General features: G+C 40.5%; 1 protein-coding gene across 1 annotated transcript; it reads left to right on the forward strand.

The window, feature by feature from the left end:
- Window positions 1–818: 818 nt before the first annotated feature.
- LOC120485957 (extracellular calcium-sensing receptor-like) lies at window positions 819–4,233 on the forward strand. Its single transcript, XM_039681789.2, has 6 exons — window positions 819–931; window positions 1,231–1,522; window positions 1,772–2,599; window positions 2,736–2,963; window positions 3,118–3,232; window positions 3,320–4,233. Exons 1-6 carry the CDS (start codon window positions 819–821, stop codon window positions 4,231–4,233), a joined length of 2,490 nt encoding a protein of 829 aa, XP_039537723.2.
- The last annotated feature ends 10,535 nt before the right edge of the window (window positions 4,234–14,768 follow it).

Below are 14,768 nucleotides of genomic sequence, written 5' to 3' on the forward strand. Positions count from 1 at the left end.
TTTGTCATCATCAGAGCTTGTGTAGCCGCTTTTGAGAAGCTGTGCCTTCTGATTCAGCCAGAATATACATAAATTTTAATTTAATGATTCTTTAATCTGCATTTAAAATATGGTTGTGAATAGCTGTTTGGAATGAAATTCTAAGAAAAACATAAATCCATTGCTGCTTTTACGGTGTGTTGCAATCACCGTAGTAATTCAGAAAAAAAACATTCACATATATTTTGATGTAGATCAATATTTTACAAAATTGTTGTTTGTACTTTTGAAAATGTTTTAAATTTAACTTAAGAAATATGTGTGTGTATTGGAAAAAAATATTTGGGACTACACTTGTGTATTTATGAAACTTTAAAAAATTTGATGAATTATTTGTCAATTTGTGATGTTTCGGTTTAAACAAGACAAATTGTATATTTGTTACATATCTTTGAGTACAGCACATATTGTTTTGCATAAGGCCTTATAGAATACGATACATTCTAATAATAAGTATTAGTAAAAATTTACAATATTGATGATTTTTTTATATAATAATTGTTGTACTTGATGGAGGGTTCCAAAATAGCAAACATGACGTCCTTATTTCCAGAGAGACCACTGGCACCGCCTGCTATATATATATATAAAAAATGTACCACTCACAATCTTATATGTTAAATCAGTGAGCTGAGTGAAGAGTGACATAGACCGACAAGGAGAGAGGGATGTGGGTAATTCTGTATATTTGTTTGTTCCTGTCTTGTAACTATATCTGTGTTGCTTTGATGGTCAATTCAGGTACCTGTCAGCTCCAGGGACACTTTAAAATGAATGGGATGTTCCAGAATGGAGACCTTCTCATTGGTGGTCTGTTTGAGGTTCAGAGGTACCTCAAAGTATTCCCTGTGCTGAGCTTCAGAACAGAGCCAAAACTACCACAATGTGAGCTGTGAGTCTGGACTACACCAACTGAAGAAAACTTAAGACAATGATTTTTATGACTCTGTATACATTATAACTGGTCAATGATAATTTAGTCAAGGCAACTGATAACATGTTGCATGACAGGTTATAGGACTGAATCATTAATTGAATGAAAACACACACACATATATATATACTTTTTTAACAAAGTATACGTTTGGAAATATGTTATGAAATTCAGTTAATCTATTATTAATAATTTGTCTACTTTTACTGTTAGAATTAAAAAGTTAATGACAATTTATTTTGTATGGTCTCCTCTAGCTTCTATATGACAAGCTTCCAGCAAGCACTAACAATGGTTTTTGCCATTAATGAGATTAATAGCAACCCCAACCTCCTGCCAAACATCACGCTTGGTTACCAGATCTACGACAACTGCTTAAGGCTTGGAGTGGCATTTCGTGGTGCCACAGCTCTGGTTAGTGGAACAGATGAGACTATCTCTGACCTCAACTGCAAAGGACCACCACCAGTGATTGGAATCATTGGTGATCCCGGGTCTACCCATTCTATTGCAATTTCCAGTGTCTTGGGGCTGTTTCGACTGCCTATGGTATGATATTTAAAATCTTTTTTTGTTTTTTGTTAAGAAAAAGTCTAACCAAATGATTCTTTAACAACACATTATATTTGATTATCTACTATGTAATGCTTTCATTAATCATAGCAGAACATTGTGCGCAAATATAACCTGCTTCACAATAAATAAAGAAAAAAGTAAGAAAGAAACATAATGGCTTTAGAACGATACGATTTGTTTATCTTTCTCTGTCTCTTGTCTCTGCTCCTCATTTCTAATTAGGTTAGCTATTATGCCACCTGCTCCTGTTTAAGTGACAAGAAAAAGTACCCCTCTTTCTTCAGAACAATCCCCAGTGATGCCTTCCAGGTGCGGGCTATGGTTCAGATCTTGAGACATTTTGGATGGACCTGGGTTGGTCTCGTCTACAGTGATAATGACTACGGCATCTACGCTGCTCAGTCCTTCCAGATGGAAATGCAGCGGTTTGGACATTGTATTGCTTTTTCTGAAATACTGCCCAATGATAATAACCCTAGAGATATTCAACGTATAATGGGAGTGATTCAGGCCTCTACAGCTAGAGTGGTGGTTGTTTTTTCTGCTTCATCCTTACTGATACCTTTGATGGATACATATGTGTTGCAGAACATGACAGGCAGGCAATGGATTGCAAGTGAAGCTTGGGTCACCTCACCTGTGTTTCACACATCACGTTTCCTGCCCTTTCTGGGGGGCACACTGGGCATTGCTATCAGGCGTGGGGAGATTGAGGGGCTTCGTGACTTTCTGTTACGTGTTCGGCCTAACAATGATCAAAGAAATAATATAGTGAGGATATTCTGGGAGAACATGTTTGGGTGCAGTTTTGAAACTGTGGGTAAAGAGACAGAAGGAGAGCAAGTGAAAAAGGTGTGTACAGGACTGGAGGATCTGAGCTCCACAAACTCACCATACTCTGATGTTTCAGGGTTGAGGGCATCTTATAATGTGTATAAGGCAGTTTATGCCCTAGCACATGCACTTCATGACCTGATGCAGTGTGAAGAGGGTAGAGGACCATTTAGTGGGAACAGTTGTGCTGTCATAACAAATCTTAAACCCTGGCAGGTAAGACCCACAGGTATCGTGCAGATTTTTCCCAGGCATATAGATGAGCTGACTGTGGAAAAGCAAAATATGTGCTCTACATTAATTCAAATTTCAGATAAACATATAACACCTGTCATGTCTACAAACTGTACAGCTGGTTCATTACCTACAGAAAGTGAACTTCACCACAGGCTTTGGAGATCACGTGTCATTTGACAAAAATGGAGATGCTCTGGCCATATATGATGTGTTGAACTGGCAGCCGAGCTCTGATGGGTCAATAAAGCTCCACAAGGTCGGTGTCGTAAATGAAGGGGCAGCATCAGGAATGATGCTCACACTGGATGAGGATGCATTTTACTGGAACTTTGAGATGAAAAAAGTAATTAACTTTGAATTTGAAATGTAATAATTTTTGCAGGTATACATAATAAATAAAGCTATGATAAGATAAATTAGAATAAATTAATGGAAAAGCCAAGCTTGTCATTATGTAAAGGAGATAAACATGATGATGTGTCTTTTAGCCCCCACAGTCTGTGTGCAGTGAGAGCTGCCCACCAGGAACCAGAAGAGCTACAAAGAAGGGTCTTCCTGTTTGCTGTTTTGACTGTCTGCCATGTGCTGCTGGAGAGATTTCTAATACAACAGGTCAGGAGATAGCTGGAAAAATTGTAATATAATTTGATAGTTATTTTCTCTTTAAAATGTTGCATTCTGTCTTTTTCTTACCCACAGATGCTGTTGAGTGCATGTTGTGTCCAGATGAGTTTTGGTCCAATCCAGATAAGAATCAATGTGTACCGAAAGAAGTTGAGTTTCTGTCCTATGAGGATCCTCTGGGCATCTCTCTGACCACTGCATCTCTGCTTGGCACCTGCTTCTGCACTCTTGTGATGGTCATCTTTGCACATCACAGTAACACTCCCATAGTACGCGCCAACAATTCAGAGCTCAGCTTCCTGCTGCTGGTGTCACTTAAACTGTGTTTCCTGTGTGCTCTACTGTTCATTGGTCAGCCGCAATTGTGGACGTGTCAGTTAAGACATGCTGTGTTTGGCATAAGCTTTGTCCTGTGCATCTCCTGCATCCTGGTCAAGACTATGGTGGTAATAGCTGTGTTCAAGTCATCTCGACCAGAGAGCAAAGGAGCGATGAAATGGTTTGGAGCAGCTCAACAAAGATGCACAGTTCTGGTCCTGACAGCCCTCCAGGTTGTGATATGTGCAGTCTGGCTATCAACTGCCTCTCCTACACCCCATAAAAACAACCAGTACATTCGCTCTAAAATAGTATTTGAATGTGCTATTGGCTCAGTGGCTGGTTTTTCTCTTCTGCTGGGATACATTGGACTATTGGCAGCAGTAAGTTTCCTATTAGCCTTCCTGGCGAGAAACCTTCCAGACCATTTTAATGAAGCAAAGTTCATCACTTTTAGCATGCTGATCTTCTGTGCTGTGTGGATTGCATTTGTTCCTGCATATGTGAGTTCACCAGGGAAATATGCAGTGGCTGTGGAGATATTTGCTATTCTTTCTTCAAGTTTTGGATTACTGGTGGCCATATTTGCCCCAAAGTGCTACATCATTCTTTTTCATCCAGAAAGAAACACTAAAAAAGCAATCATTGGACGAGAAACAAAAAAGATATAGTTTTATATCATTTTTGTCCACCATCCACAAACACATTTGTGAATCAACCAAAATTCAATCTATCTATCTATCTATCTATCTATCTATCTATCTATCTATCTATCTATCTATCTATCTATCTATCTATCTTGACACACACACACACGTACAGTTGAGTTTCCATGTTTTACGGCATCTTTCCATAGACATAAGGATTTTTATACTGCTCAAACAGTATAAAACTTTCAGGAATTTCTGCAATAAAAAATAATATTAAAAACATCACTCTGTATGATTTATAATCTGTTTTCCTCATGGAGATCAGAACATGTCTCCACAAGGACAAGGACATGGATAACAGATATTGGTATCTTTGTGCCACACACGCACACACACACACACACACACAAGAGATGTTATGTGTTTATTGTGTTTTGTATATTTTTTTTATTTTAGATATATTAAATTGATTTTTAAAAAGTTGATCAAAAGTAGTTATATTAAATCGATAAAATTTTTATATTGTTACAAATATGTTATAAGTAGTTTTAGAAATACAATTAAGGGAGCACACTTCAATCCTACACTGTAAAAATAAATCTGTTAAATTTACAGGAAAAACCTGGCAGCCTTCCTGTTAAAAATACGGTAGCAACATTTTAAGTTTTACAGACTTTTAACCACATTTCATTTTACAGCAATAAACCGAATGTTTTTATCTGATATAATGTTAATGTACTTACCTTTTGAAGTATTAATATCTGTTTTATTCCATTGTAATACACTGACAGCCAACAATCACAGCAGTAATGAGAGTCAAAAAATCAATCAAAGCTCATCATAAGCAAATCTTCCACAAGAAAGTTCATGCTAATATATAGAAGCTCCTCAGTGTCATTCACACAAACATTAAACACCATCATGGTAAAACTGAAATTTTAAAAAGCAATAAGCATTAATTTAACAACATTAAATGTAACATAAAACCCTAATGTACATAACTGATTAGAAAAAAACTAAGAAAAGTACGAGGAAACAGTTATTTAAAAAAACAAATACATTAAATGTGAAGTGTTACGCAGGGAATTGTGGGAATTTCAACTTAAATTTTTTCACTGTAAATTATACAGTGCCTTGTTCTTTTTCACTTCCAAAAACTGTAAATTTAACAGTATTTTACAGTAAAATAACAATAAATATACCATTATATATCACAGTTATTTACTGTATATAGTAAGGAAACTTTCTGTTAACCAATAAACAGTTTTTCACTTTAGCATTTTTACATTTTTCTTTTACTGTTAAAATCACGATCATTTTTACAGTTTACAGTAGCCTTGTTCTCTTTTACGGTATTTGTGGTGACGTTAATCCATTTCTGCATATTTTCTAGTGTGATGTATTTTATTTTATGTAGAAGGACTTTTCATTTATACTTTAATGTTATCAATGCCATCACATACTCTGTATTCATTCTGTGCTCATTTTGATGTTTTTATATTAGTAATGGGTCGATCAAGAGCGATTTCTTTTATTTTGAACAAATATTTAATATGACTTGACTTTCATATGAGTCTCATAGAGTGATTTGTTAATGTTGTGTTGACCACTCATGCACAACATCCCATAGGTTCTTTACAGGAAACAGAAAAGATTAGTTCAGCTCTCAAGTCTTTGGGTCTGAGATATTCATTCATCCCATGACAGCCCCATATGCAGTCAGTACTGGAAACACAAATTATTAGTTCACCTTTCAAGTCATTTGTTCTCTTGTCATGTGATGTGACAACCATATTGGATACAGAAATTAGTTACTGTAACAATTCCCAACCCTCCATAAAAACAAGCGTGTAATTAGTTTTACATGGTGTGTTTCTTATGGATCGAATTATGTACCAAAATTAAACAAGCAAATCCAGCATTTTGCAAACAAACTCGATCTGCTTTGCAAAGGAAAAATCGACTCACAAACAAACAGAAAGCAATTTGCAAAAACAAAGGTCAATTTAAGCAAAAATGCAATGGAGCAACCAATATTGTGTTTTACAAATATAAATAAATGATCCTTTATAATATTTCACAAATAAATACAAATCATCCTACAAGTTGTATGTAACCTTTGAACAAGTACCAACTCTAGTGCAAACAAATGCATATCTGTCGGTTATGATTGTGAGATCTCTCAGCTCGATTTCCTTACAAATGCGTCCAGGCAGATTTTCTCACAAATGCAGATGAGTAACTTCCTCTTCTAAAATATGGAATGCCAAAGCTGACTTAATTAAAAATAAATAAATACATAAATAAATAAAAATACGAAGAAATGTAAAAAAGCAAAAGTACATAAATAAATATACAAATAAATGTAAAAAAAGTACAAATAAATGAGTATTTATACATTTATTTCCATATTTTTGTATAATTGTATTTTTTTTACACATTTATTTATTTATTTATTTGCTAATGAGGGGGGGGGGGGCGTGTTTTAACTCAGACATCAGCAATCGAGCACAGAGTGGCAGTGCTGAAGCTTTGAGGCCACAGTGACTCCTTGTGGTGTGTGACCAAATGAAACCCAAGAGCTGTGCAGGCAATATCACATTCATGTATTTCACCCTAACTGTATGTAGGGTAGGCTATATAGGGTTAACACGCATAGCACACATGAACAGAAACTGCACTTCAACAGGTCTGATAGCAGACACTTGGACATGAAAGCGCACGAAAGTGTTCACTATTAATAACAATATAAACGCGGTGGATAGGGCTGATAGCTTGCGTTTGGCTTGCGTTTATTGTCCATGAGACTCGCACACCAGTGCAGAACGCGGAGAGAAACCAGCGCACATTTCACTGACTCCCACGCAAGCATATTGATCAATAACTTTGAAATGTGACTCAATACACATTTACATTTGCGTTTCCTAATTTTGTGTGCATACAGGTGACAATTCAAATGCTTAAAACGCAACTCATAATTCATAGATGCTCCTTAGATACTGATTAATCACAAGTCACCAATTTTGAATTATTCTTTCTTAAATCAAACAAAAGTGCCTCATTTAAACGCAGTGAGCCACGCGTGGTCGTGGTGATATTTCCCCATTCCACCTATAAATTGATTTTATAGGCTACCCAAACCTTATTAAATAGGTAGGTTAGTTAGGCTATACATCATCATATACTGTATGTCAAGTTCTTAATATGAATCAAAAACGAATCAGTTATTATAATAATAAGGCTGTTATCAATAAAATAAAATTAACAAAAGTCATTAAGTCATTAAAAGTCAAAATCTTAATACAGAATGCATGGCGTGAGATGCGTGGCTCACTGCGTTTACAAGCACCTTTTGTTTGATTTAAGAAAAAAATAATTCAAAATTGGTGACTTGTGATTAATCAGTATCTAAGAACAGCATCTAAATATGGGTTGCGTTTTACGCATTTGAATTGTCACCTGTTATGCATAAGAAATTAGGAAACGCGGATGTACAGTAGGTGGACAACCAGAATGACACTTAAATCCAAAAGGCAAATCCACCGCGGTTCACAAATAAATGCCAGGCAGAGTTGTGTTTGTGGCATAAAAAACATTTGTAAATACATAGTTTTATTTGCAAATCTCATTTTATTAATTTGTGAGTTTTATATTTTTTTGTGAAACTCTCTACATTTATTTGTGGATCTTAATCTATTTATTTTGAATAATGGAACAATCCTACCCCCATACTCTTGCACGCGCGCACACTGACTGCTGAACAACCAAACTTCTGGGCAATTGGCTTTATGCCCAGCTGCACTACTTCCTGAACTTCAGCCAGCTCCTTGTTTCCTGTCTGCCATTATTGGCCAAATTGATTAATTCAGGTGTGTCTGATTATTGTTGCCATGACTACTGAGGTCAGGTACACCTGAATTAATCAATTTGGCCAATAATGGCAGACAGGAAACAAGGAGCTGGCTGTTCAGGAAGTAGTGCAGCTGGGCATAAAGCCCATTCTCAGTGAGCAAAGTTGTGGTCGAGTGGTAGAACTATGTCTTTCTGAACAAAAGAACGACATCTGCGATGGGTCTTAAATAAACTCTAGCAGAACCTCCTTGAACTACCCTAACCTCCACTTGGCGAACTCTACCATCTCGGCCAGGAAATGTATTGACTATCAGTCCCATAGGCCAGTGTTTCCCAACCCTGTTCCTGGCGGCACACCAACACTGCGTGTATTCTTTGTCTCCCTTATCAAACACACCTGATTCAACCCATCAGCTCATAATCAGGTGGGTTAATGAGCTGATGGGTTGAATCGGGTGTGTTTGATTAGGGAGACAAAGAAAACACGCAGTGTTGTTGTGCCGCCAGGGACAGGGTTGGGAAACACTGCAGTAGGCCATTCATTCCGCCTTGCTCCCTTGTCTTTAAGAAGCACGACATCTCCAACTTGTAAGTTGGGTAGACTTGTCTGCCATTTCCGTCTTGGTTGTAGTGTGGCAAGGTATTCCTGACGCCATTGTTTCCAGAAGTGATCCGCAAGATTTTGAACCTGCTTCCATTGACTCCGGTAAAGATCCTTTAAGTCAAAGTCTTCCAAAGGAGCGGTCAATGAATCTGTTTTCTGTGTCAAAAGCATGGCAGGCGTGAGGACAACAAGACTGTCTGGATCTGATGACACTGGGACTATTGGCCTTGCGTTCATTATAGCAACAACTTTGGCCAGTAGCGTGACTAAGACCTCATGTGAGAGTTTGGGGGAGTGCACCTTGAGTAGCATGGCATCCAGAATGCGGCGAGCAACACCTATCATCCTTTCCCATGCCCCACCCATGTGAGAAGCGTGGGGTACATTGAAATCCCAAGTACAGCCTTGTTCCTTCAGATAAGACTGAAGCTCTGCCTCTTGCGGTGTTATTCCTAGTTCTCTACAGGCACCGACAAAGTTTGTTCCACGATCGGATCAAAAAAGCTTTGCTGGTCCTCTGATAGCTGTAAATCTCCTTAGAGCATTTATGAAGCTCGATGTTGATAGAGACTCCACTACCTCTATGTGCACTGCTCTTGTGACTAGACAGGAGAACAACACTGCCCAACGTTTTCCTTCAGAAAACCTCCTCTGGTGCGACGTGCACAAACTGTCCACGGGCCAAACACGTCCATCCCGACATGAGTAAATGGAGGAACTTGGGCGACTCGATCGACAGGTAGGTTGGACATTTTTTGTTTTTCTGTCTCGCCTCTTAATTTCAAACAAGTAACACACTTGTGTAGGACACTCGAAACCAATCTCTTTCCTCCCAATATCCATAAACCGGCCGACCGAATAGCACCTTCGGTGATGTGTCTGCCTTAGTGTGCGACCCGTTCATGGTAATAACGCACCAACAGTGTTGCAATGTGATGGAGTTTACGGATGATTATTGGATGTTTCTCTTCCCAGGAAATTGCGGCTGAGGACAGACGACCACCAATTCTCAACAAACCGTCAGTGTCCATGATGGGATCAAGTTTTCTGAGATGGCTGTCTTTTGACACACTCTCTCATTTGGACAAATTCTTAATTTCCTCTTTGAAGATTTTGTGTTGTACACAATGGATTATAACAGTCCTTGCCTGTGAGAAACTGTCCATCTTTGTTTCGTCCAAAGTCTTAAAACAAGATCTGACCCTCTGAATAAGTCTGGCTACTCCAAGAATCAGTTGCTTCCAGCTGGAAAAGCGCTCGAATCTGTGCGAGCCAAGGTGAGCCTTGGAAACATTAATAGCCAGGGTCGTAATCAGAGGACGCACCTCTGCGTCCAAGTCTGGTTCCATGAGATCGAAGACCTCCTGCTGAGACGAAGCAGCGTTATCTTTCTTTTTCAGAAAGGGGGCTCCGCAAAACCAATTGGTTTCCTTCAAGAGAGCAGCTGGTATGTCTCGTGTGCTGTGATCTGCAGGATTGTGTCCTGTATTGATAAAAGGCCATTGCTCGGGGCGCATGGGCGTAATTTGCGGGGGGGTTAGGGGGGTTATGACCCTAGTCTGATGAAGCCTAGTTTCTTAACATTTTGTTGGGTTGATTGGGGACAGGTGGGGCTCGGAACCCTTTCCTACCTCAGAAGTGGGGAATAAAAGTATATCACAATTGCTGCGTCCCAATTCGCATACTATCCGTCCTAAATAGTATTCAAAAATAGAATTAGTACGTCCCAAATCGTAGTATGTTGAAATGAGTGTTTCAAAGATACCCGGATGGTCTACTTTTTCCGGTCAGAATCCGAAGTGTAGATCGATGCACACTCTAACGGCTGATATTGCCTACAAATCATTGCGCGTTGGACGAGGATTCGGTTAGAACTACAAACACAAGTAAAAAGTGGTAAAAAACTACAGACACGTCGATACGGAGGACGCGCGAGTCCCCGCGGTTGTGTAGAGAGGTTTAGATAAAGAGCTTTCAGTGATTAATCATCAGTATCTAACCTGACGAAAATGAATTTATTCAATGTTGTCCACATTATATTGCATTTGCAGCAGCATTGTGAACTTTTGTAAAGACACGTTTAGCCATTACGTTTTAAATGCATCATTATATTCAAATTGCAAACACGAGGAGAGCAAGAATTCCCACAACTGGCAGACGAGCGTGCTCTCCGAAACGGTAGGAATTAAAATTAGATAGAATGGAGGATTTTAACTGTGACAAGATGATTGACAGGGCAGTTACGGTGACAGGATGCACGCAGCACGCGACAGAGCTGTCCGTTAAAGATGACGTGATAGTATGTCCCAAAGCTTTGCCTACTCTTTTGCTACACACTCAAAAGTATGTACTTTTTCCTCACAAAAAGAGTACATACTTTTAGGGCGTAGTATAAGCAAGCGAATTGGGACACAGCAATAGTATTTCTAATACAGGAACGGCAAATTAGCATGTTACCATTTACAAAAGAAAATTATTCAATAAATAAATAAATTAATAAATATGGCGCGAGTTTAACCCCCCCAATGGTAGACCCAAAGTTACGCCCTTGTCGGGGCTGTTGACTTTCGGATGCGTGCTACTCTGTTGGCAACATATACGTAAAACCTTCTGTTAGTGATGTATATATAACCAAGCACTACTCTACTATCTGTGTAGAACTTCACTGAATGCACCTTCATGTCCAACTCTTCCACCAAAGTGTCTGCAAGCTCTACAGCGAGTACGGCTGCACAAAGCTCCAGACGTGGTACAGTGTGACACTGTTTTGGAGCCAATTTGGACTTCCCCATGCAGAATCCAACATGAATATTTCCCAGATTGTCAACTGTTCTGATGTAAGCTACTGCAGAGATAGCTGTGGTAGAGGCATCAGAAAAGACACATAGTTCCCTGACTTGTGTAGAGACCAAAGAAACAGGTAAGTATGACCGTGGAATCTGAAGCTGCTCGAGTGGAATGAGCGAATCTTTCCAGGTCTTCCACCTTGTCTTTTTTTCGGCAGGCAATGGGGCATCCCGTTCACAACACTCTGACGAAAGTTCTCTGACAAGTGACTTCCCTTGGATTGTTATTGGAGCCACAAAACCAAGCGGATCGAACAGACTGTTGACTGTTGAGAGAACACCTCTGCGCGTAAATGGTTTCTCTTCTCTGGAGACGAAGAAAGTGAAACTGTCGCTCTGAAGGTTCCAGTTGAGCCCTAAGCTTCTCTGCACAGGTAGAGGGTCTACCCCCAGTGCTAAACCCTTTAGCTATTTAGCCCGTTCTTCGGGTGAGAATGCCTCCATTACAGCCTTGTGATTGGATGCTATTTTGTGTAGTCGAATGTTTGAAACCGCTAACATTTCTTTAGTCTGTTGTAGCACATGAATGGCGAGGTCACTGGTAGGAAATGAGGCCAAACCGTCATCCACGTAAAAATCTCTCAAGACAAACTGTTTTGCCTCCAGGCCATATTCGTCTTCCTCTTGTAGAGCAGCTCTTCTTAAACCGTATATGGCAACGGCTGGCGAGGGGCTATTTCCAATTACATGGACAGTCATGCGGTACTCTGCAACCTCTCTGGCAGGATCGTTGTTCTGAAATCAGAGGAACCGCAGGAAATCACGATGCTCCTCGCAGACCCTGAAGCAGTAGAACATCTGCTCGATGTCCTCTACTACAGCAACCGGTTCTTTGCAGAAGCGAGTAAGTACCCCAAGGAGCGAGTTGTTTAAATCAGGGCCGCTCAAAAGGAGGTCATTCAGGGAAATGCCATCATGCTTAGCACTGGAGTCAAATACCGCTCGAATCTGACCTGGCTTGCGTGGATGGTAAACCCCAAAAATTGGCAAATACCAGCGCTCTTGGTCTCGGGGAAGCAGAGGAGCTGGTTCTGCATGTCCTGATTCAAAGATTCTCTGCATAAACGCAAGCATGTGTTCTCTCATTTCCTGACTTCTTTCCATCCTACGACGTAGTGTCTTGAGATGGTTTTCTGCTTGTACTCTATTGTTGGGAAGTTTGCACCTTGGTTCTCTGAAGGGCAGTGGAGCCACCCAACTGTTTGAGTCATCCATAAACATCTTTTTGTCCATGATTTCCAGAAAGATCTTATCTTCCACAGACATCACAGGCTTGTCATCCTGGGCCGTTTGCTGGAAGACTCCTTTACCAAGACAATCCGTTTCACTAAACAGGCTGTAAACATCTGCGAGATATGCAACTCCTTACTTGGACAAGGATCAAAAAGAGATGGACGGCCATTACTCAGTATGTTAGTCTTGTAGACACTGATGGAGTCTGGTTTGTGAGCTGACCCCAAGTACACTTCTCCTATGATAACCCAGCCCAGATCGAGGCATTGGGCATAGGGTGCATTATGAGGTCCGTTGTACAGTTATCCCAACCTGCAAGAATTCATTTCTGGGAGGTATATTTCGATAACAGGATTGTGGGGGTGGGAGGGAGGGCAACTTTTGCGAGGCACACTCGCAAAGTCTCTCCCTCCGTACAGTGCACGCGCAGCGCGCTATGTATGTTATGCGCGCAGTATGTCTCGCTCTAGATTCCGGGAGATTTGAACTAATTTGCGGGCATCAGGGAGACGCTATCAATATGCGGGAGACTCCCGGAACTTCCGGGAGATTTGGGATGTCTGGTTGTACTGCTTTCGGACTTTATGCACTCTTGGTACATCTCGTCCGAGTAGGATAAGAATGGCTGCTGTGGGATCGAGTGGAGGGATCTTGCCCACAACGCCTTTGAGATGAGAATAGTGTTTGGCGATCTCTGGTGTGGGAATTTCTGACTTATCATCCGGCAACATATCACATTCGATCAGAGATGGGAGAGGGATCTGATTCTTACCATCTAAAGACTCCAAGACGAAGTTGTTAGCTCATCGCCCTATGTTATCAATGACTCCTGAACATGTCTTCAATGTGTATGAAGCGGAACCTTCCTTGATGTCAAAGAGCTCAAAAAAACTCACTTCTTGCCAAAGATCTGTTACTCTGTTCGTCGATAACAGCGTAGGTTCTCACAGCTCTGTCTCTATGGCCTACTGGGTAGACATTGACAAGACAGATTTTTGCACATGACCTTGACCTTGAAGCAGTCCCACATATGTCTGTGCATTTAGATGTAATAGCTAAAGAGGCTCCTTCCCTTTGCTCCCCGCCTTGATCTTTCGCCATTACAGAGGCTCCAGAAATCCACGGAGCTGGTCCCAGATGAAGTGCTGTTGGGTGACTATCACTATTGCACTCTCTGCATTGTATCTTTTTGTCGCAGTTCTTGGCTAGGTGACTGGATGAAGCACAACACCTGTAACAGATGTTCTTGTCCCTAAGGTAGGTTTTTCTCTCATCCTAAGGTTTGCTTCGGAAACCACGGCATTTCCTCAGTGGATGTGGTTTGAGATGTAGGGGACACTGCTTGTCGAGGTCGATCGGTGCATTTTCTCCTGTGTTGTCTGGATGGTTGTCTGTGTCTACTGAGACGTCCGTCCTCCTGACAGAAACAGGTGATTTTAAATTTTGTTTAAAGAGTCTTTCAGTTTTGTTCATGCTTGGACCAGTAAGTACTGCAAAACTCGGGTCGTTCAGAATCTTGGCTTGGTCACAGACAAACTTTGCAAAAACAGAGAATGGTGGGTATGGAACTCTGTAGGCTTCTTTGTAATGTGATGCTAGAGAGACCCACTTGTCATGCAGGAAGTATGGCAGTTTCTGGACAAGTGGAGTGATGCCACGAGATGTATCCAAATAACTGAGCCCAGTTAAGAAGCCATCTGTTCTGGCAGCCTCTAGCTCTAAAAGAATGTCTCCAAATTCTCTCAGCTTTTGATTGTCTCTGTTGCTGATTTTTGGAAAATCCTCTATTTTCCTGAAGAGAGCATTTTCTATGGCTTCCGGTGATCCAAAATAGTCCTCCAGCCTTTGCCACACCATATTCACACCCGCTGCTGCATCATGAAAATGAACCGCTCTTATCCTTCTTGCCTGCTCGGAAGATTTTGGTCCCAGCCATTTGCAAAGGAGATCCAACTCCTCTCTTGGTGCTAGGTGTAGGCTCTCTATAGAGCTGTAGAAGGATGCCTTCCAGGCCCTATAGT

The sequence above is a fragment of the Pimephales promelas genome, chromosome 10 (assembly GCF_988280905.1).
Source record: "Pimephales promelas chromosome 10, fPimPro1.hap1.1, whole genome shotgun sequence".
Taxonomy (NCBI): Eukaryota; Metazoa; Chordata; class Actinopteri; order Cypriniformes; family Leuciscidae; genus Pimephales; species Pimephales promelas.

What these genes read in the sequence shown, in the direction of transcription:
- LOC120485957 (XM_039681789.2), top strand. Translation starts at nt 819, where the DNA reads ATGTTCCAGAATGGAGACCTTCTCATTGGTGGTCTGTTTGAGGTTCAG. An exon ending in AAACTACCACAATGTGAGCT is followed by an intron (nt 932 to 1,230) that starts GTGAGTCTGGAC and finishes GGTCTCCTCTAG; the next exon opens with CTTCTATATGACAAGCTTCC. An exon ending in CAAATCTTAAACCCTGGCAG is followed by an intron (nt 2,600 to 2,735) that starts GTAAGACCCACA and finishes CAAACTGTACAG; the next exon opens with CTGGTTCATTACCTACAGAA.